At 29.9% G+C, this 23900-nt stretch overlaps 1 protein-coding gene and 1 long non-coding RNA gene across 3 annotated transcripts in view; both read left to right on the top strand.

Annotated features, from left to right (window-relative positions):
• The window catches only part of LOC130897368 (ribosomal protein S6 kinase alpha-5-like), a 183608-nt gene extending 168861 nt beyond the window's left edge, over positions 1 to 14747 (top strand). For both annotated transcript variants that reach the window (XM_057806194.1, XM_057806193.1), the window contains exons 6-10: positions 2981 to 3119; positions 3902 to 4079; positions 5572 to 6383; positions 6540 to 6807; positions 7969 to 14747. In XM_057806194.1, the coding sequence (XP_057662177.1) occupies positions 2981 to 3119; positions 3902 to 4079; positions 5572 to 6383; positions 6540 to 6807; positions 7969 to 8569 (1998 nt within the window). In that variant the 3' untranslated portion in view covers positions 8570 to 14747. The remainder of the gene's footprint in view (positions 1 to 2980; positions 3120 to 3901; positions 4080 to 5571; positions 6384 to 6539; positions 6808 to 7968) is intronic.
• Positions 14748 to 17341: 2594 nt separating this feature from the next.
• LOC130897367 (uncharacterized) lies at positions 17342 to 23650 on the top strand. The gene is made up of 3 exons (XR_009059692.1): positions 17342 to 18449; positions 20946 to 22214; positions 23405 to 23650. It is a non-coding gene; the product is annotated as an uncharacterized LOC130897367 (long non-coding RNA).
• Positions 23651 to 23900: the final 250 nt, after the last annotated feature.

Here is a 23900-nt window from a genome sequence, read left to right as displayed (position 1 = left end):
TTGTTTTGAAACAATACAATATTTGAACAGACGAAGTTGGCACAGTTATAAAGAGGTAACCCGCTGTATCTCTAACACTATTGAGCGTACAACTTGGGGAAAATTTTGTATTACAAAGCTGCATGGAAGAAACCGCATCAATATTTAATATTCAAATATACTAATAGAATTTACAACATAACGGATTATCCTGAGGGATGTATAATTTTTTATGTTGTGTTTCTACTAAACCATTTAACTGACGGTTATGACTACCAATTAACTTATTTGCGAATAACACGAATTATTTGAAGGTTTGTTTATTAGGAGACAAAGAAACCGAACTTTTGGTTATTAATTTGAAGGTGAAATTTTTCCTAAAAAATCTCACCTTGACCTTCACATTGGTAGAGTTCTGATAAACGTGTTCCGTACGATATCCGTAGGAAAACCAAGAAAATGAGAAAATTGTATCGATAATGATTTAAGGAACTCACGTTCCGAACGTGACTCAGCATCACGTTTTTCACAATGAGATGATATACATACACAGAAATTTCATATTTAAGTTATAGAATTTGTTAATTTGAAATTCTTGACATATAATTTCAAATCAATCTAACGATAAACCATATACAAAACTAACAGAAGCAACAAAATTGTTTCCAGTAGCTTTGACAATGTTGAAATAATATAAACTAGCTTTTACCCGCGGCTTCGCTCGCATCGAATCCTTTAAATAAGTATCAGAAATCATTATAATAGAAAAGAACGAACTCTGTAGCTATATTAGAACCTGAGATATAGATCTTTGAAAGATAAGTAGAAAAATTGCCAAAAAACCTACAAAAATCCATAACTCCACATTGAATGTCCGCGCCTAGCTCCTCTCCAACTCAACCGATTTAAGTGTTCAAAAACTCAAAAGAAAGAAGGTGTTTCAGCGAGTGTTCTTAAACCAAAACGAAGTCTCCATCTTGAATAGAACCTGAGATATTGAGGATAGAACGTGTGTATGTGAAAAACTCCCATAAGTAATGTACAGGGGGAAATCGCATTTGAATATAACTTGAGAATGGTGAAAATTAGATGAAATCCGATGGTTGATGGCTGATCTGTGCATCAATACCTTTCATTGGAAAAAAAACATTAAGCAAATCGGTTGGGTAGAACGCCTGAACGGACTCGGAATGGAAATCATCAATTTTTTTAATATATAAGATAAGTCCGCGAATCTCTGAATATTTGGCCTCTTAATAACACTACTTCTGTCAACACTCGTCTGCCATTTAACTCCTGTCAATATTTCAATAATCTGTACTTGAGATTGCAGATTGTACTTGAGAAGCATTGAGAGTAGACTGACTACCTTGTGTCTTTAGGCGACAAAGAGAAAACCAAAGCTGAGTTTTATAAATAGTATGGAAAAACTTTTCATTACCAAATTGAAAGATAAAAAAGTTGTTCACCGATTTTTATTATTACTATACTAATAACATTAAAACTCTCAAATAGGTGTCCAGTTGAGGTCTCTGTTCACGGAACAATTGAAAAAATTCACGATTTGGTGTGTCCGTTCGAAAACTTGATGTACGTAATATTGTGAAAGTCGTAGGCGTTTCACATGGCTCAGTGGTTTCATTTATTTTTTGTAAGATGGTGCCGCGTTTACGCACAATTTAGCATAAATACAATTGCATAACAACAAACGAAATAATGTTTAGCGTTATTCAACGGCAATAAAGACTAGCTTTTGCGCCATCTTGTTACCGTAGATGTATCCACGCAGGCAATCCAAACACCAACCAGTCAAAACAGTGGCGGTAAGTCCTTCAAAAGGAAGAAGCAATAAATGGCGAATATTTTTATTTTTTGTTAGAGAGTTAAAAAATTTGGAGAAACGGTGGGCAAAGTTTATAGATTAAAAAAGATGTTGATAAATAAATTGATAAACCTGTCGTTTCATTCAAGTCAAGTCAGTCACGCACATTTCGATCCGTCCTTGCAGTTTGCCATTTTAATATTGAAAATACTAAATTGGAATTCAGTTTTAGTCGATAATTGTTTCTGTTATAATAATACTTTCTGTCACCCTTAATATGTAATGTAATTAACAAGAAAAGTTTCTCTTAAACGAATGTACAAGAAAATATTTACCCAAGAAAGGGGAAATACGTTATAATACGTACTATAGAGAAAACAGTAATATATTATTTGCGGATCCGACATAATGAAAATTGAAAAGGGGGAGTAATCTATACGATTGTCGTATATTATTTCATGATAAACGTTCGGATCTATCCTTTAACTGTATGCTCATTCAATATATGATAACTTTAGAATACGACAACGCATAATAAAAAATAAAGTTTTGGATACTTACTCTTATAAACTATCTTCCTACGCTAAAACAAAGTGAATAAAACTAATGTATTGATAGTCAGGATTACCTAAATTTTGCGGTTGTTTTATCAGGAAAACAGAGTTTTTGAAACTATATAAGATATATTTACTTTGGATGTGCATCTAAGGCAGATTTGAATCATATTTATCAAAACTTCACTCTTCAAACCAATATTATATAGAATTTAATTTCGCCCACCAATTAAACTAAAGGAGAGGTTACTTTCGATTAGCGCTGTATATTAAGTAGCACATACTTTTATTTTTGAATTGAAATGTTTTACTCGGAATAAACAACATCCTTGTTTAAATTGGCTCGCTTGTTCCGTTATGGGTAACAGTTACAAGAACATGCTTCGTTCATGATTTTAATAATATTGTACAAGCACACAGTTTTAAAATTGTCACTTTTTACTATTTTTATTCCCACGAAATGAACTTTAACGCTTAATATATCAGTACCTACAATGTTTACATATATTTTCCACGCGAAACAATGGGGATTGGATTTTTCTAAAGGTCATAATCTTATCGAAATATCTGGTCAATTGTACCAATACGTAAGAAGATCCATATGTTGAGAATACTTTTGTTTTAGGCCGTAGATTGGTGGTCTGTAGGTGTATTAACCTACGAACTTCTAACTGGAGCATCCCCATTTACAGTAGAAGGAGAAAAAAATACTCAACAAGAAATTTCCAAAAGAATTTTGAAGTCTGTGCCTCCAATTCCAGATTGTAAGTATTAGATACGATCTTAAAATATTTCAGTTTAGTTGAGCACTTGATAATCTTAAAAATACAATTTAAAAATTAACTAGAATATTGCTTTTACTTTAAAATAATTATCCTTGGCTTTCTTGCTCAATATTATTACAGAAGAAGAAGATTTTCCATTCAAATAGAAAAAGTATCCTCACAGCTTTTTTTGCTAAGTTACTATTAAAATTAAAGTGACGTAATCTCAACAGTGTATTATCAACTTTTGTAAAAAATACGAAAATAATAATCAAAAATAATTATAACCCCTTGTGTGCAATATTGTTATCAATACCTAGACATAATTTTATACAATTTCTAAATTTAGCAGAGTATTTCCTAATTCTCGTTGAATATTTATACATCATAAACATCAGTCGATTTTATCACCCTATCTGTTAAATGATGATGTTTTTATGATATGTTTAATGGTATTCCTAAGGTTGTTAACAAGTGGTTCTGTTTTAAAAATGTGATAATTACAAGTCTGAACTATTTCGGTTTTCTCGCGATACATTGTCCTTTAATCTAATTTGTTTATTCTATAGTATATATTAGATTCTTGGTGCCTGCCGTTTGAATATTTATTCCAGTTCATTTCATCGCCCTTTTTATTTCTGATTTCAATAAAAATATTGTTAACGACGCGGCTGAAGGCGCTCGGAAAGCATTAATGCAAATTGTCCTCATTAGTTGGGATCAAATCTACTCTTCTTCATCTACGTTCAAAGTTAGATTATCCATAAAATTTTTGTTCACAGATTTAGGAGCAGAAGTAGCTGATTTTATTACTAAATTACTAGTAAAGGATCCGAGAAAACGTTTAGGAGGTGGTGAAGAAGACGCCAAAGAACTGAAACGGCATCCGTTTTTCAAAAACTTAGACTGGGACAAGTTAGCTAAAAAGGAAATTCCAGCTCCATTCAAACCTGTGATAAGGTAACATTATTCTTTTCACTTGCTAGATTCCAATTTACTGAAACCTCATTTATTTCTACGCAGTGACAAAAAAATCTTAGTTATATAATTTAACCGAAAAGGCATAAAGATTAACGGTAGAAAGTATGCCTATCTTCCAAAAGTTTGACGTAGGCAAAAATAATTTTTATAATTTATTATTTTGTATGGGAACTTTAATAAAATCTGTTTAAAGGTTCTAATAAAAATAATGATAAAGTATGTCTTGTTTGGAGAATAATGTAACTAAACCCAAGATGGTGAGAGCATAGTGAAGATAATAATTTTTTGGGACCCCATCAATACTTTAATATAACAATTTTAGCGTGGAACCAGAATCCAACTTTTGTGTAAATTTTCCCTGTTATGCGTTTTCGTAGTGGGAATGTGGCAAAATTAAACACCAAAGTGTTCTAATTCTAATATATTTTTGGGCTTAATGGCTTGATAGAAATATTAATGTTTATTATAAGATTATCAAGCGTCAACTTGAATTTTGATTTTTGAAATCGATTAATTTGATGTTTGAAAAAAAAAGAAATAACCAAATTTGAAACGCTGCTAATTATTGTAAGTAAATTTTATTATTGTTATACTTTTATACATATTTTTATATTTTACTTGATCATAATTTCACTCCCACACGAAATAAATTAGAATTAATATAGTTTGGTATTTACTTTCGACACTAGCCCACTACGAAAACGCTGCTAATCTAGCTGGCAAAGACATCGTTCTAATTCATAAATTTTAGTTTATGGATCTATACTGTAATCTACAGTTTTAAAATTTCGTTTAGTCAGAAAAAACTGAGTCATTTAATTGAGGCTATTTTTGTTATTTTCAAAACAATGGATTAAAAACAATTTCTTGTGTTAAGTTATCATCTCTTCTTGATAAAAAAAATACTGTACAACTCAGCAATGGCTTCAAAAGTGTTATCTGGACTCTGCTCCATCTAAAAGAACCATTTATTATTGGTTTACTGAATTTAAACGTGGCCGTACAGACACCGATGATAGTGAATGTTCTGGTCGTCCAATTGCGGTGGTTACTCCCGAAAACATTAAAAAACTTCACAAATTGATTATATCTAATCGTAAATTGGAATTGCGTGAGATAGCTGAGGCCGTAAAGATATCAGAAGCCGTATAGTCCAGATCTGGCCCCCAGTGTCTACCAGCTAATCGCTGATCTCAAAAAAATGCTCGCCGATAAAAAATTCAGCACCAATGTAGAAGCAATTGTTAAAACTGAAGCCTATTTTGATACAAAAAACCAATGAATGAATGAATGATGAATAAAATCGATTTTTTAGTTAGTCACACGATTTATTGAGTGATGGGTTAGTTCCAAGATTCAGTGAAAGTTATCTTCTCACTTTTGGAACCTCATTTACTAAAATCTGTTAAAACTTTCCCCCATATTGTTTTGTTGTTTTTTTACTTTGCTGACGTATTTATTGATTTTGCAGGAACGAATTAGACGTCTCCAATTTTAGTGAAGAATTCACGCAATTACCTCCAACTGATTCGCCCGCTGTAGTTCCACCAAATTTCGATAAGATTTTCAAAGGATATTCCTATGTAGCTCCATCTGTACTTTTTAGTAAGAATGTTATATCAGACGATCTGAATAAACCTAACAAACAACACGAGAATATTAAAGATTTTAGATTGAAGGACAGTCCATTTTTCAATACCTACGATATTGATTTTAAAGAAGAAATTTTGGGAGATGGAACGTTCTCTATTTGCAGGAGGTGTATTCATAGAACAACTGGTAAAGAGTATGCCGTGAAGATAGTTAGTAGAGCTAGGGATTGTACACAAGAAATAAATTTATTGAGAGCTTGTCAAGGCAACCCAAACATTGTATCTCTATTTGATGTCAAACAGGATGAAAGTCATACTTATCTTGTTATGGAGTACTTAAAAGGAGGCGAGTTATTCGATAGGATAAGGAAAAAGTCTAAATTTACGGAGAGCGAAGCTTCTCTAATAATGAGAAAGTTAGTATCGGCTGTGAGCTTCATGCATTCTTGCGGAGTTGTCCATAGAGATCTTAAACCAGAAAATTTGGTATTTACCACAGATGATGATGATGCCGAAATAAAGATTATAGATTTTGGATTCGCTAGATTGAAGCAGGAACAGGAGTCTTTACATACACCTTGTTTTACATTACAGTACGCAGCTCCGGAAGTACTTAAAGGAGATGTAAATGGCTATGATGAAAATTGTGATTTATGGAGCTTAGGAGTTATTCTATATACTATGCTTTGTGGTAAGTATCCGATTTTCGTCGCATATTAACAAATAGATATAGATTATTTTTGTTTTCTGTCATTCACAGAAAGTCTCGTCAACAAATTTATTTTTTGATAAAATGGAATATCTTGTATACACTTTCAATTCATCTAATAAATAATTTTTTGTACAGGGAAAGCACCGTTTCATGCCAAATCGAGAGATGAAAAAGTATCATCAATAATGACTAGAATAAAGGAGGGCGATTTTAATTTTGATTCTCCAAATTGGCAGGGTGTGAGTAAAGAAGCTAAAGTAGTAGTTGAAGGCCTTCTAACTGTAGAACCATCACAAAGACTGAGAATGATAGATCTCCAACACAACACTTGGATTCAAGGCAGCCAAAATTTCTCTCAAACGCCTTTAATGACACCAGACGTACTCGGATCGACAGCTGAAAGGTTTGTTGAATTTTTAACAATTTGTATTTATAGCCTTTATAAGTAACACAATCAAACTATATAAAATTCACCTATTGCATGCCACTTTAATTTAAATTAAAAGTAAAAATGGTTTCCGACGAAGTAAAAATCAATAACTGGCGTGATATATAAACACAAAAACAAGATACTCCTGATGTTGAAATTTAAAATTCATTTTTATTTTAGTTGATTTTTTTCACTCAACATAAATTAATTTGATTTAACATTTATCTGAACTACTGAGCTATCCTTTTGATAATACAATATCAATTAAAATAAAAAAAGAATTTTCCTTTGATTGTTGAATTGGGTTTTATCTTTATAAACATTTTCAATAATCAATTCAAATAAAAAAAGTATTGCTCTTTGAATGATTATATCTATCCTAATAATGTTTTGTAGTAATTTTTGTGACAGTTTCCTATAAAAAGTATTTCCTAACCTTCAATTTGTAATTTTTGAAAAATATCTTAAATTTTTTAACAGTAGCTTCACATAAAGATCAATGCAACACTAGAACCAAAATGCTTTCTTCATAAACATACACTGACAAATCTCAAGTCAATCTTGTTGCAATTCTAGATAGAAATTCAGTTATTTTTTATTCAACAACCAACCATATTCTAGCCAGATCAGCGGATCAATTCGGTCACAATTAAAAAACTTTTTCAGCTTCTGTGGTAAATCTTATAGTCTTGTTGATTCGCGTTTTTTGTTATTTATAGTTATTTGGAAGCTTTTTTACTTGCCGTCCTCTATTTTTGCTAGGGATGAATAAATTGAACTTTAGAAAATTACTAGAGGGAAGGAATAGTTTTTTTATTGGCAGCCATGATGCAATAACAAGATTCATCATATGCAGTATTTCGACCTTGCAAGGTTATCTTGCTCCATGCCAAGCTACATTTAAGGCTGAATAATCAGTTTTTCATAGTCGGAATTCATATATTTTGAGTTACTATTTGTTCAAATCATTTCTCAGTTATTTTCAAAATTATTTTTGTATATGTAATGTTTTTCTTTTGAATTTGTTCTTTACTAGAGTTCTAAATGTTTAACAAAATTAACATAATTGATGCCAAGGATCTAATGTTGAATATAAAGTGAATTGTTTGATAGAGAAGTTATTTTTTTTTCTAGGACGCTCCAAACCACATTCAATGCTTTTCATCAAGCAGAGCGAGAAGGTTTCCGGCTACAGGATGTCCTCAATGCTAAATTAGCTCAAAGAAGAAGATTAAAGAAGAGCTCATCAGATAACAACAGCTCTAATTCATCATTTACTAGTGAGAGCTCACTCAAAAGCGGACCTGTGACACCAGCGCGCTCTAATCTCTCACTTGAACTTATAAAGACTGAAGAAATTAGTGAACAAGCACCACCGGAACCAAATAGTGTTCCCAATATAGTAAATTCAACTAGTTCTGAATCGAGAATTTCGGATGCTATTCGTGAATCAACCACCTCTAGCGGAATTGTAATGTCCGATAAAAACTCCGTTGATAGTAAGACGGAAAAGAAGAAAAGAGAGAAAAAAGTGTATATTCAATCCAGGCAGAGTGAGCGAATAAGAAGAATTCGATTGGAAATTGACGGAGAACCACCTATGGAATTTATTTGTTTACCAAACAGGACTAGAAAGAGGAAGATCGTAGATGTGGATGATGCCGAACATCCAGATACCCCTCAATCGAAAATTAGAAAGAAAGTTACTACTACAAACAAAAAAAAGAAACGGTAGACACTCGTTTTTCTTTTAATTTCTAGTTATTTTTAGTTGCAAGTCATTTGTAGTTGTTAAATTGAGGTGCAGAAATATTCAACCCCCTCTACCAAATTGTTGGTAAAGGTTATCCCAAAATGATTAAATTTAACTGTATTCTTTTTATAAGTCTTTCAAAATTTCTCTAATACTTTTTGAACATGAATTATCAATTTGGGATGACCTATAATCTATACTCAGTATTTTGAGCTTAATGTAAGTTTACACTCAAAAAAATTGGGGAACATACGGAAAATGGAGGTTGGTTACCAAAACAAAACAAAAAAAAATGTGATAAAAATGGTTAAATATAAATTACAAATTTTTGTCAAATACATTTTTTTGGTTTTAATGTTGAAGAAGTAGGAACGAAAATGTTGCGATCAAGTGAAAAATAGGTTCTGATAATTTGTGTAAGGCTGTGATGTATTTTCTTTGCAGTTGTATCATTATTTGTGATTTTTTTCCAAAAAAGAATATTAATAAATAGTTTTAATTCTCGAATAATAACGGTATAATGATTATTCACATTTTCAAATTCTGGTTTTCCTACTTACACTTAAAAAATAAATATTTTTATACCAAAAACTTATCTGTTTAATCTAATTGTTAATCATTATTTTATATCTTTGGTTTTTGATGGACTCTTTATTTTATAAGATACGAAAAAAGCTAAATTGGTGCTGCTATTAAATAAATGACAATTTTTTTTGTATCCACTTATATCGTTTAAAAATGTTTCAAATTGATTTTATTTTCGAAAAATATATTAAATTTCCTGTCTTATGTTAAAGTTTTTTTGCAAGCAATTTTTTATTCCTCTTAGTCATCCTCCAACAATTAAATAAGAAGAAACTATTCATCTAATGTCTGAGAACATATTTGTTGCTTGGAATAGCATAAAGCAACTCTATTTTTGATGAAATTAAATGAATAACAAATATATTTGCCAATGTTTTTAAACTAAAGTAAAATAAAAATCCGATTTAACCTATTTTTTTACAAATATTTGAATGAACTGCTAAGAAAATCTGTGAACCTTGTATAATACATTTTTTGCAACATTTGGTGTAAAAAAATCCATTTTCATTTCATCAAACAAACTTGTTAAGTGCACTTCTTTATTAGAATGAATGTTATTAGTTTTTTATTCGGGGTGCATCAAAAGTGAGAAAAGCAAATTAAATGAAAGTATAACAGAAATAGGGACTCTTTTGTTATTAATTTACCTTCTATTTTTCATTTGTTGTGTGGAAAATATTTATAGAATAAAGGGAGGCTGTTGAATGAAATTATCACTTATATTTAGTTGGAATATTTCATTCCCACCTATGACAATCGCCAAGTATTACTCTAATTCAAAAAGATTAGAATCAAAATTTCACCTGTTTAAAATTAAAATTTTAATCTCCGTTTCTGGGCATAATTTAAACATAACATAATAAAAGTTCTGGATCATGATTAGTATATATTATTATCATACAAGTTGAAGAATATTGTATTGACATAATCACTTTTCATTTATTACTGTCCTTCTTTTTTATTCACCAATCATTTTTCTATTTATCGAAGTTTGCTAAATTTTTTCAGAATTTAAATATTCCATTTGATGAGAAGAATTTTTTTTTAAACTTTGGTTTAAATCAATTCAAATTATTGTAATGAATATTGATAGAAAATAAAAATAAAAACTTTCTGGCTTCGTGATGCAACCTGTATAAAGGAAAGAGATACCAAAAACTTGTATATATTATTATTAAAAATATAAATGCATATAATAAATAATAGAGAATTTTTGTAAATTGTTTATTTGTCGTTTAATTATAACTGTATGAAAATTTTTGTACAGATCAATTAAAAAACCGTGGCGAACGTATTAATGTTAAAGAATTATAACTTGTTACTTTTTTAATGTTTGGGAAGGTTGCAATAACGCAAAAAATCCTAAAAAATGTATTAGAAAATAAGGTGACTCACGAATATTTCGAATTGTTACAAGAAGGATGAGTTAATATCTCAGAGGAAGATTCAATTTAAATTTTGATCACTAAATGTGATTGAGGTAAACACTTGATAATCTTCATACAAACAGTTCAAATATATTGAATATTAAGTGCATTCAGTTATTATTCGAGTGAGGAATTTAGTTATTATAATTATTATTATTATTATTATTATTTCTATTATTATCATCAGATAGTGAAACTAGGATCACAGGTTAAACATCGATTGTAAAAGTTTCGAAAAATAATTATATACGAGTAGTATTGGAAAATATTTTACCGAACATAGAAATATCAATGTAAAATCGTTAACCAACTTAATTCAGTCAAATATCATTAGAATGTATTATATATAATGATCTTAGCTGTTCCACTGGATCCCCCATTCAGTTTTTTGGGTACCCTAATTTTATCAAAATTATTCGTTATCAAAACAAGATCGGGGAAGCATAAAAGACCACAAAAAAGAGAAAAATAGTAAATTTGATGATTATTTCAACCAATTTAGGATTTAGGAAGATATTAAACAAAATTTTAAAGCAATAAGAAGTCGACCCAATTCACATCTACTCTATTACACTTTGGTAAATTTTAGTGGAATTCAATTATAATTTATAGTGACTTGTATTGAAACTTGCAGTGGTTAAACATTTATATTGATATTCCTATGTTCCCTATATTTTTTCAGTACTCTACTTGATGTACCAAATTCACGCTTGTTAGGGTGGTGGTTGTGTGCGAGATATCTATTATTTTTGTAACAACATGAATATATATATATATATATATATATATATATATATATATATATATATATATATATACTCATATTTGATATACTATATTTTCAGTGCGTTCTGTTATACAGGATGTTTAGTTAGCGTGACTAAAGATACATACTAAAATCAAAATCGAATACAACACATAAAAACTTTAAAACTAACATTGGCTATTAAGACCTTTGCACTTAGTTTCACTTTTACTTAAGCTTATGTGTATTGAAACTGGTATAATTTTATTCTAAAATATGTGCAACCTACTCATTGTTAAAATAGTTATTAATTTTTTTATTTATTATTTAAAATATTTATTCTTCATTATTACCTGATACTATTTCTTCGAAAAGTATTGAATTACTTCTACGTATTATCATTTCTTTTCAAAATTCTTGTTTGTTAATTATATTTGTCCACTAAATATGTTTAGAATTACAGTGCTCTTATTACTCGTAAGCTGCGAGTTGATTACATCAAATGAACTAGAACACTAGTTTACTGAATTCTATTACTACATTGTATTTGAAGGTATATATCATCTTTAAAATTACAATGTTTATTTGACTACTCTCATTGAGTGTAAAACATGAACGTAGTTTAAAGTAAAACACTTATAGTCAACTCATTCTTATAGGTAAATATTTTTCAACTAAATTTTCAAATATTCATATTTGTTCCAACTATATGAGTGAGTATAGATTTCACTCACGTATTTTAGTATCAATTTCAACTTTTTTGATACTAAATTATTTCAACTTTTTCTCAAACTATGAGTTTCTATGGGGTGTTATCGGCCGTTTACAGAATCTGGTGGAGCCTCATTTGCGGTGACAGAAATTTGGTAAATTTTTCCCATTCAATCTTTATGATTTTTGGAATGTAACATCCGTTGCTGAAGAGAGATGTTTGGGGAGGAAGGTACTGGAAGCCGTCGGGCTACAGCGTGACACAATCGTAAATTTTCGGAAAAATTGTAAACTGTTGGTCTCTGAGACAACATGTTAGCTCCAGAAGGTTAAAATTAAATGATCATATACATTATCTCCAAATTATCAATACTAAAGATTCACAAATTTCCACGAGAGTAGCAATTTAAATTTTGTCTTTGCCACTATTTCAATATACAGGAGAGCTATTACTTAACCAATTATTTTCCAATTGATCAGCATTATATTTAAAATTGAGATCCCTCTTCACCTTTTAGGTAAGCTGTTTTAATGTAGTTAACAAAAATGGATATAATTGGAAGGATTTCTTGGTTTCCTCTTATTTAGCCATTAATTTGCGGTTTGAATTTTTTTCCATTGTAGGTAACCTTTATTTTAAGATTGGGCGATGTGTATTTTTTGTCTTTCACTTTGTGATACTAATACAATATAAAATCGATATCTTCTAATTTTCGAATACTTCTCCATATATATCAATTCAGATTCAATTTTTTCATATTTTTGTATAACTTTCTGATACCACCAATTATATTTTTTCACTTTGAATGGGAACTGAATCCAAACTCTCTAAACTGCTTCGAAAAATGTTCTCTAAACTGTTTGGGAAAATCTTTAGTGTTTTTCTGGCTGCCTAGTGACATAGTGTATTTTCACTAACCACTTTTTAGTTAGCGTCATTATGAAACTTTAAATTATACTAATTAACATTACTTGAACTAAAAAGTCAATTAGCTGATGGTGAATTGTTATTTAAATAATTCTGCGGTGATGTATAAAAGTATTTTATAAATTCTGTAATTTCTAAAATTTATGAAATATCCGTATCTCCAGATTTTAATTTCTTCCTATCTCTTGATAGTTTTTTTTGCATCTATGGAGCTTTGGCGTTTTTAAATAATACTGCCATATGTCTATATTCTTGTCATTTTCATTGTTTAGCTCTAAATTATTGTATTTCATTCTAAATATTTAATTTATGACACCACTAACCATATTTTTTACTTTGAATCACATATTAATGGAAGCACTTTATAAATTTAGATCACTACTCTTGAAATATTCATATTTTTATTCAATTCTTTTAGCAAATATAAAACACAAGTATTTCATAAAATTTGGAAGTAGTTCAATGCTTTAAATTTTAATACTTTAAATCACAATAGTGAAGGTACATATTTGATATTTTGTTTTAACAGATCTTTTATACAAAATTAAAAAAGGCTTTCAAAAACTTGTCATGAACATTTGAAAAAATTGAGTGAAATGTTTTATCTTAAAAACAGAAATACATTTATAGTCTTATAAATGTTTTTCTTTATATCATCCTAAAACTTTATTCTGTCACAGTTGTCAGTTTTGGTTTTTTTTCAGTTAATATATTTATACAGAATATTTATACTATTGGCATATTTAACTTTTTTATAAATACATAAATAAATTATAAAAAAATATGAAATCTATAATTGTTCTCTATATTATGGAATTTTTTTTATTATGCCAATGAGTCAATGATTCTCAACCTTTGCTAGTTTTTGTTCGCACTCAGGTACAATGTATCAAAAGTACACGTTGTTTAAGGGCACGAGGAAATTTGTCACGTTGATGTTTTGTAATAATGGAAAAATAAGTTTTTCATTCGAATATTGCTGGAATTTGATTTTCTGAATAAAATATTCTGATAGAAGTCAATCAACTTGAGTGGATCAACTATTTTCAACTGTTCAGTAATTGAAATATAATGTTGTAAAGTTAGAAAGTCGAGAGGTTGCTTATAATCTAGTTCTTCTTTCACTTACGATGCTTAAAATAGTAAAACAAAGTTTAGTAGAAAATCCCCCACAATTATATTCAAAGCTAGTTGTTCAAACTACTGCTACAATTTTGTTTTTTAATTATGAACAAGTTTTATATAATTTATAAATTTAATATTTACTTTCGGATTTACTTTTACTTACGTTTGTTAAAAATTTAAAATGAGTATATGTCAATTAGGTTCCAAAAACTCAGAAGTTACCAACAGGCTCTAAAAATGAAGATAAGAAGAAATTAACAGTAAAATAAGTTGTAATTTTTGTCTTCTTATAGAGACAATCTGAAAAAAAAAACTGATTGATTTTGGAAAAAATCTGCAGTGATAACTTTCTTTTGCTACCCTAACAACACTTATAAAAAATTATCATGTTTTTAGTATTTAATTTTATATTATTTACCAATATTGTTCATTTATATACGGTATTTTTTCTGTAAATGATGGGTATATATATATATTTATATATGAAAATGTATTGAGAAATTTGATCAGAGACCAAGTGGACGACAGTGCCTTTTTATTCTAACCTCCCACCGAGGAGGAATTCAAGCTTGTTTAGGGCAAGATACATATGATTGTAATATGCCTTAATTATGTTAGTATTAAATATTTAATTATTTACTGATAGCTTTTTAATTATTTCCTTAAATCCCCTATTCCACTATTCTACTCAAACTGTAATTTTCTAGAAAAAATTTGCTGATACTCCATTTTCAATATTAACACAGATGAATGTGCTAATTTAACACTTCTACCTTTAATCATATGAAATTATTCAGTATCGTGCATCATGTTTCGTTTAAAGTTTAGTTATGATTTTGGCGTTTCCTTTATTGAAGGAAATATTTTCGATTTGAGTAAATTATGCATCTATGATTGCACCAGTAAGTGAACTACACTTAAACAGGTTTATTTGAAAGTGACGTTTACCGGAAAATATTTAATGAATAAATTATTTCGATGAAATGAAACTCAATTAAATAATAAATAAAAACAAGTTACAAATTTTTGAGTGGTAGTCATGTGGCTGATTTACAACTCAACTTATAAATAACTAACTACAAACCTGCTCTGGCTTTGTAAGTGTATGAAATCTAAATATTTCCAAACAAATTTTTTTCGATACTATATGCAATCGAATAACGAGGAGCCGTGGAGTGAGCCGCCCATTGCATAGAGCTGGGCATATACTCCTATCCCTATTTTTTCCTCTGATTTCTAACAGATTATGTACCATTTCAAGATTTCTTTTCCGGTCTAGTTATATGATTATTAGGGAGAGGAATTTCTCAAGAAGTTATATTTTTCATTCCAATAATTTAAGCGGGAAAACCTCCTTGGCGGGAATTACATTTAATCCTTGACTACTAAACTATAGAGTGGGCTGTAAGGAACTGGCCCTTTGTCCCTATTTAAGCTACTCTTACAATTTCAATTCTTTCAAATACATCCAACAATTTATCATTGGGTACATTTTTTAACAATTTTACATTATTAATATTTATGTCATGTCATGGCTTAATAACGTTCAAATTCCACAATCCACTCGTACTAAATACACTGAGAATACACCTTGATTCACAACTTGGAAACAACATATTTTAAAAAAGGGAAAACAAATTGACCTAAGAATAAAAAATCTACACTGGTTAATTGGTAGAAAATCGAAACTATCTTTGGAACACAAAATACTCATATACAAAGCTGTCATGAAACCTAGATGGACTTATGGAAAAATAGCTGATGCTTTAAGGTACGTGTCAAACCAGACTCTCCATGAAGACCTAAGAAACCCCTTCGTACAGGACGTAATTGCAGAACACAGCACAAAACACCATAAAAGGCTAGAATCATACAGTAACACCTTACTCCATCCCTTCGTAGAGCCTCTAGCTAATAGAAGTCTCAAAAGAACTGGCCAGCTGGTCTAATAAATGAATAAAGAGGTCTTATTACTGGAAAAGACCTTATCACGTCAAGACGAGCCCACAGGCCCCTGATCCAATCTACTAGCTTATAGAACTGTTATGATTTTAATTGCTAATAAATGTTAAAAAAATGTTATGTGTTATCAATAGTTTGAGTAAGATTATGGCAACTTTTGGAAGGATATCAATTTTATTGAATACAGAGCATAGTCCATTATACTTGTCGATAATCTAACAAACAACCGTGTAAATATTAGAATTTTTCGATTCATATATACAGTATGCAAAATATTTTTATCTGACTAGTCTTTATGTTTTGATTTACATAACTGCTGAAGCAAATTTATTGCACCACGTTGTTGTATTAAAATATAGTTCTCATTGTAGATAACCAAGCATGACACAATATTTCTTATCTAATGGAACAAATTATTTCCTTTTAGTTAGATAAGTTACATTAAAAAAAAATTCTATATTGAGGAAAAATATTTTTTTTCTGTTCGCCAAATACATATTTGTTGAAGTGGCTGGCATAATAGGGAAAAATAGTAGTCAATGTCATTAGTGGCAGGTGCTCATTGTAATTAGGTATTTTTAAAATTTAACTAATTACCGAACAGGAAAGTTTCTTATGATAAGTAGTTACGTTGATCCTTGAATAACTTATCATTAGATAGCTTATTCATTTAATGATATGCATCCTAATCTAAATCAAATTACCAAAACAGTAATTTTGAAGATATTTTTTTGAAGAAGTGGATACAACTGACAATTGCTGGTAAAAGACTGTAACTAATGATGGAATACTTGAAGGATATCAAAAGGTTTTGAAATTATTCTCGTATATGTATTTAGAAAATTGCATTACATGAAGTTATTGTATGCATCTAAAACATTATTAAGAACAATAAGTTTCATTCTAGTACAAGAATTCTTCTTAGAAACGGGTACACAGAATAAGTCCTTTGAAAGTTAATATTAGGCCAAAATTTGTGTAGGGCAATTTGAACAGACAAAAGAATTTAGATTTGTTTAAAAATCAAGAGGTTCCCGCAATAAAAAATTTAGTTGGCAAAAATTTGATATAAACCTAAACAGAAATCGAAATATTAACAAGTTACGTTACTTTATGAAAGAGGAGACATAATTGAAGGTGTCGTGTTTTACAAAACGAAGTTGAAAAATGGAAGATGTGCAAAAAATATAGAAATCGCAGAGCTATTTAGCTTACTATATAGAAAAATAATCCGATCAACTGTGGTGTATGGAAAAGAAGAATAGTGGCCATTGGCGCAGAGCGTTGCGTAGAAGAGGGAAAGAGATGGTGGATAGTGGAGCAAAGATGAGAGTCGTTCAATATAGGTAAAAATAGAAATAGTAAGTGCAAAAATGTGTCAAAATACTTTTGTTATCATGTACTTAAATCTAATGTGCCGTCCAACTTCCGTTTAACAGTAATTCAGAACGACTTTAGAGGGGTTAAAGCAGAAGATTGGAGCTACAGAAGAAGAATAAATTCGGAAGTAAGGAAATTGCCAGGATGCTAAAAGTTTATATTATGTTTAAATAATATTTTACACAATATGAACAGAAACTCATAGATAAAGAAGAGTTATATTCAGAAAGAGATATTTCTCTTTGTCATCAGTAGCCTCAAAAATTCCTCGACGAGTTCCGTAGTTCTCGAAATAAATCGAATCCAACTTACAAGCATACTTTAAGGGTTCAAAATAAATTAGGGATATTAGTCAGTGCGTTCACTTGAAAAAATATGCAATAATTACTGGAAAGAACTTATTTTATCACTCTATAAAGTGACCGGAAACTCTGCAAAAAATTCGATATTTTGAATTAAATTTCATAGTTTATTTTTGTCATGTCTATGTGTTTTCTCATGCAAAATAGAATAGAAATTGACGAAATAATGACAAAAACTTTCTATTTGTAATTTCTAATCACATTTTTTCTTCAGTTGAATTGAGGATACGCTAATGGTAAATGCAATTTTCAAATGATTTATATAATAATGAATGATGGAAATACATTTTTGAGAAAACTCCTTCCGGATTTCTGACACTTTTAATTAATACCTGTAATAGTACCATTATATAAACACAATCTATCATTCATATCCAAGGTTATATATGAGTTATAATGGGATAAAATATAAATAGTGGATATACCCAATACTAACAATGCCAATGGTTAATTAAAAAGATTAGTACAAGTTATATAAATAGCAGAGAAAATAAGCACCTACATTGTTACTTATATTTTCAATACAATTGTTGATAATAGATTTTTTGGGATGATTTGTAAAAGCTTATTATTTTTGTTCGCTGCCTTGGCAATGGTGGTTGCGCTCACCGATGAAGAACAATTCGCCGAATTTAAGGTGATTTTTTAAATTTTATTATTACTTCTACTTTTTTTTAATTTCATTTTACTTTTAATTTAGTTTAACAAGCTCTTTTTACTTTGTATTTTTATTCTTCTTTTTATATACATTTTCTTTTCTCTTCGTGTAATCAAATTATATAACATTTCTTAATTTTCATCAGAATTTTTCATTTAGAGTAGTTCTTGAAGTGTTTCCGTAGATTATATAGAAAATTGTATACATATATTATTTTTTAATGTTCCAACAAAGCCACATGTCATCTTGCACATTTAATTCATTAATTCCTCTGGCTTTTGACTTAATATATCATACCGAATACACTGACGCGCGTTTTGCGCTGAACTTGGTGGTATAAACAGTGCTATTAGTATGAATATCACCAACGGTTCCAGAAATTTCAGACTAGTTAATATATAATAGTCTCGAAAGTTCAATTTTACAAAAGTAAGTTTAAACAAATAGCAGTAATATTTTAAATGAAATATGAGTGAAACATGGTACACCAATAATCAGTCAATGTTTTTTTCTGGACTGATTCACAGACTGAAGTGGAATTTCCAAAAATTTATCCCGCTCCTACGTAGGTTGGTAACATTCAAAGTTCTATGAAATGGATTTTCGCTAAGTAACGCTGTTTCTTGTCCTTTGAGCTCTAGGGGGAATATCTTTGAATTTTGGATTGAAGGATTTCAAGGTAGTTAGAAATTACCTCTCTTAAATGAACTTCTCGTTTACGAGTCTTCAATTTTAATGCATACAAAATAATGAATATTTCGATATTTACGTTGTAGCTTTGAAGCGAAAATGGATTCTATCTATAATATGAATAGTTTGCGCTACCATGAACTGTTAACATGAAATCTCATATAAGAAAATTGTTTTTCCGATTCAATAATTCTCATCAAATTATATCATGAAGTCATATTTCCAATGATTATTTAATCTAATTCGACAGCCTATTTTTATATTGCTTATTTTTTACCATTCCCCCAAAATTAAAATTGCGCTAGGAAACGGCGGAGGATCTCGTAGTTGACAATTCAAAAGAGATGTTCCTGCCTACCATCTACCTGAAAATAGCAAGCTGGTTTCAGAAAATATCCACCAATTAAAAAATGACCTTATACCCAGTGATAATAGTCTAATATTTTATTTTTTTTAACAGGGCTCTCGTTAGTTGATCATACCTTAGAGTATCCTCAATTCTAAACTTGTGCTCTTTTTCACAAAGTATACGTGTATATTTCGTGATGAATTATCACTTTATATAACCCTACAGACTACGGAATACGCTATTGCAATGTTGCACGAAGATGAAGGTTTTATTGGTCATGTTGTCTTCAGTGATGAATCGGCCTTTCACATTAGTGTACACTCATATTGTGCGGATCTGGGGATCAGAAAATGTTTTCATATCCCGGCGGAAAGCTTATGGATTTTTCTTTTTTTGGTGAAGCAACTGTAACTGGTACTTCTTATCTTAATACTTCATTTTCCATTGGTAGCAAGTATCTTTACACGGTCCCTGGATTGGTCGCAAGGATCCTTATGATAGAGCTTGGAGATTTGACGTTATGTGATTTTTTTCCAGAATCGTTTGTATGTGCCTCCACTACCAGCTGACATTCCGGAATTAACAAACAGTTTTATGTAATTATAAATATTTTGAATCGTTAGATCTCCAATATTCTTTTATCTATTAATTTAAATTTGAGAATAAAATATTATAAAACAATCCATGCTCTACTATGGAGGTATCCGCAACAAGTGTTATAGCACGATTAGGAATGGCAGATTTTGAGGAAATTGTTATTAGCTTACTCAACATAAAGATTTCATTCCATTGAACATATAAGTCAAATCTTGAATTCTTATCGTATAAAGCAGAATAATATATAGAACCAAACCTTTCTATTAGGTTGAGATATACGTTAATGATCTATGAGCATTTCATCAAATGAGTTGTATACCTCATCCTGTTGCCAATACCAATTATCATCGAAATTCTCTTCCACGAATAAAGGAAAATAGCTATAAATTACGTGGATAGATATTTGGAATCAACTGATTTATTCATGAAAACTTTTAACACAACACTAATTGTTTATTGACCTAATAATGAATGAAAATTTGAAATTTCCAAATAGGGAACCCCTCAGCTAACAGAATTTCTTTTGCTTCATTCTCAATCTAGTAGAAGTGTGAGTTAGCAATCACTAAATACTTCCTTGATCTATGGTATAACTTATGCACAGTTGAACTCATTATTATTGACAAAAATTTACCAACAACTTTATTCATTTGAAAAACTAACCTTAAAATCTGAATGAATTCTGTCTCATTGTCTGAATTCACAGTAGTTACAATTTTCTGAAATACTTTGCTAGGGGACAACACTTTAATTTTTGAGAGGAGGTATGATTCGAGTGTGGTAAATTTTATACATTATATATATATTCACATATACATGTATATATGCTTTCTTTTTAGAAAGAGTTTGAAAAAACCTACGACACTCCAGAAGAAGAAGAAAAGCGTTTTAAAATATTCCAAGAAAATTTGAGGTTTATTGAAGAAAACAATAAGAAATACGATAAAGGGGAAGTAAGTAGCAGATTGGATATTACCCCATTCACTGATCTATCTGCTGATGAGTGGTCACATAGAAACCATGAGTTATCTCCATTACCAATTGCCTTGGACAAATAGCCTTCTTTTCAGTGGTTTGTTGTGCTGTATAACCTAATAATTTGTTAAAAATTGTAGTAGATTTTGAATAATGTTAACATAATGGCTTGAATAAATTCAATATACCAATTATTTCATGTCTGCAATATATTTATCGGGATCTACATGATTAATTTAAGCCGATTCTTAATTTCGAAAACATTTTGCATTAGGGAACGCAAATACAAAATTATCTGAAGCTGTATGCCAGTGTTATGTCAATTTTCATATGAAATATTTCCTAAAATAAGCACCCGAAAGAAAATACGAAAAAGCAGCGGAAATTTGAATCTTTCTAAGGTGTTTTAAAGAAAAACAAATTTTTTATTATTCGCTTTGATGATCATTGAATATTTTTCTTAAATAAGGTAAAAAAGGTCTCTGTATAAAATATATGACAAGAAGAAGTCCTTTCCCTGACCTAGCATTATTACATGTAATACTTAATCATGTATAAAATACCTACATTCCTAATCGAACATCAACAGTTTTCATAAAAAATTGCTAACGAGGCGTTGAGTCTATGAGGCTGCAAATGATCAGTGGAAAACTGGAGGGCATATTTAAAAATGACTATATTGAATTTTGAATGTTCAATAATATATTCAGTTTAGATATACATACCAATATCAACACTGATCATTGTGCGTTCTGTAATTATCATTTATTTATAAACATTCATTTTAAAATAAGTCATTCAGTCATTAAATTTTTCCTGGTATTTAATTTGCAATGTTATTAGTATGTCAAGATATAATGTGTTAAATATTATCGGTGGCATTTTGTAGAAACAGCAATTTACCATTAATTCAAGGTTGTTTGAATTTTATTATTATATACCAGAGATCTTCCTAGATTCCACCTATAAAAATATAAAGTGATTCTGAATTTATTTAGTTGAGTTTATGTATTCACGTTGTCCACAAAACTTTCTTTTTATACTTAAAAATGTTCATTAAATATTTCCTAATGTGTGCAGTTATAATGGTAGCATATGGTTTAACTGATGAAGAAGAATTTGCTAATTTCAAGGTAAGTTTGTGCAATTACTTCTAAAGAATGTTTACTATTTACTATTTCTCGCGTAATCCGTCATATGTGTTATTGTTTAATGTCAATGAATGGAGAATTCTTTCAATTCCATTGATGGTTAACGCCGCCGAATTACAATACATCTAAGAGACAGGCGGTAGATACCATATGAAACTATATAGAAAATAGAAAAAAGGAGTATGACAATGATCCGTTCTAATCCCATTATTTTTTCTATCAATTACGGAAGAAATAGCTGAACAATGGAGCAAAGAGTAAACAAGATAATAACCACTTACTCAGCTCTGTACCGAGTATTTTTTAACTAACAAGAGATAACAAAACGTACGAAAACGAAAATTTACCCGGTGCTGATCTATGGTTGAGAATGAGGGCTAATTAAAAGTAGCACATAACAACGTGGTAGGTGGAAGGTATTGAAAAAATAACAGGAGTGACGAGATTAAATAAAAAGCCGATACAAATTGACGTGAATTAAATGTGAGTACGGTGCAAAAAAACCGAACAACAACGATTAAGAAGATGTGAATATTTAGTGAGAATGAAGGAGGGTAGAACAGTTGAAGTGATATTGGAAACGGAAATAAACAAAAAGAAGAGGAGAGTTAGGCCCAAAAGGAAATACGGAAATAACCAGAAAATAACAGGAATGGACTGTAGGAAATAGGGCTGAATCTTTAAGGACTAAAGTTATAAATATTTTTTGCGTTCCTTGAAATAGCGAGGTTCTAGAAACAGATGATTTGGTGTTTCTTTCTACTCCTCACACCATCTGGATTCATTTGTCAGTGTTTGCTAGATCTGAGGAGGCAGTTGCCTGTTAAGAAGCCGGCGAATAGTTTTAGCTTGTTGTCGAAAATACGAATACTTTTCTTTGGAGTCTGCCTGTTTGTTCTACCCTCATAGGGCGGACCAATAAATGACGTTCGTGATTCTTTTGTGGCGAGTGTATTAACTTTATATTTTCTTGAGTAACTAGAAACTTGAAATAGGTAGCTCAAACTCAATCAAAATGAATCACTATTTATTTTGATTTCCAATACTTTCAAGGTTAAATTCCACACATTCTTCAATTTCAAATATTTCTGTTTGAGAGATGCTTATTGAGAATTTTAACGACAACGATTATTTGATGTGATTTGTGCTCACTAATTCTTCATCATTTTCAGAATAAGTTCCAGAAAATATACTCAACTCCAGAGGAAGAGCAGCAAAGGTTCAGAATTTTCCAATCTAACTTGAGATACATTAAAGAACAAAACCAAAAATTCGCGAATGGAGAAGTGAGCTCGTCCGTTGGTATCAATCAATTCGCTGATCTTTCGTCAAATGAATGGGCAAACAGAAATCATGGATTAAAACCTTTACAATAATCTACTTAATTTATATTTATGGAATAAAATTTAAATACATTATACTTTGTTTCATTTTAACATTTATACATAATACTAATTCTTGATCTTCTTGATTGATATTGTAAAATTTCAAAATTATTAGACGTTTTTACATAATTTGTAAATATGAGAAACCTATAGTGTTCCACACGATTTAAACAAAAACGGAATGAAGATAAGTAAAGCTGTCAAAATTTATAATTATACGCATGAAAACAAAGTTTAAATAAAAATCATTTTCTATTAGAAAAAGTGCTTATGTGATAATTAC

This window comes from Diorhabda carinulata, chromosome 8 (assembly GCF_026250575.1).
Source record: "Diorhabda carinulata isolate Delta chromosome 8, icDioCari1.1, whole genome shotgun sequence".
Classification (NCBI taxonomy): Eukaryota; Metazoa; Arthropoda; class Insecta; order Coleoptera; family Chrysomelidae; genus Diorhabda; species Diorhabda carinulata.
Note: the sequence above shows the minus strand (reverse complement) of the source record. Positions and strands in the feature narration are given on the sequence as shown.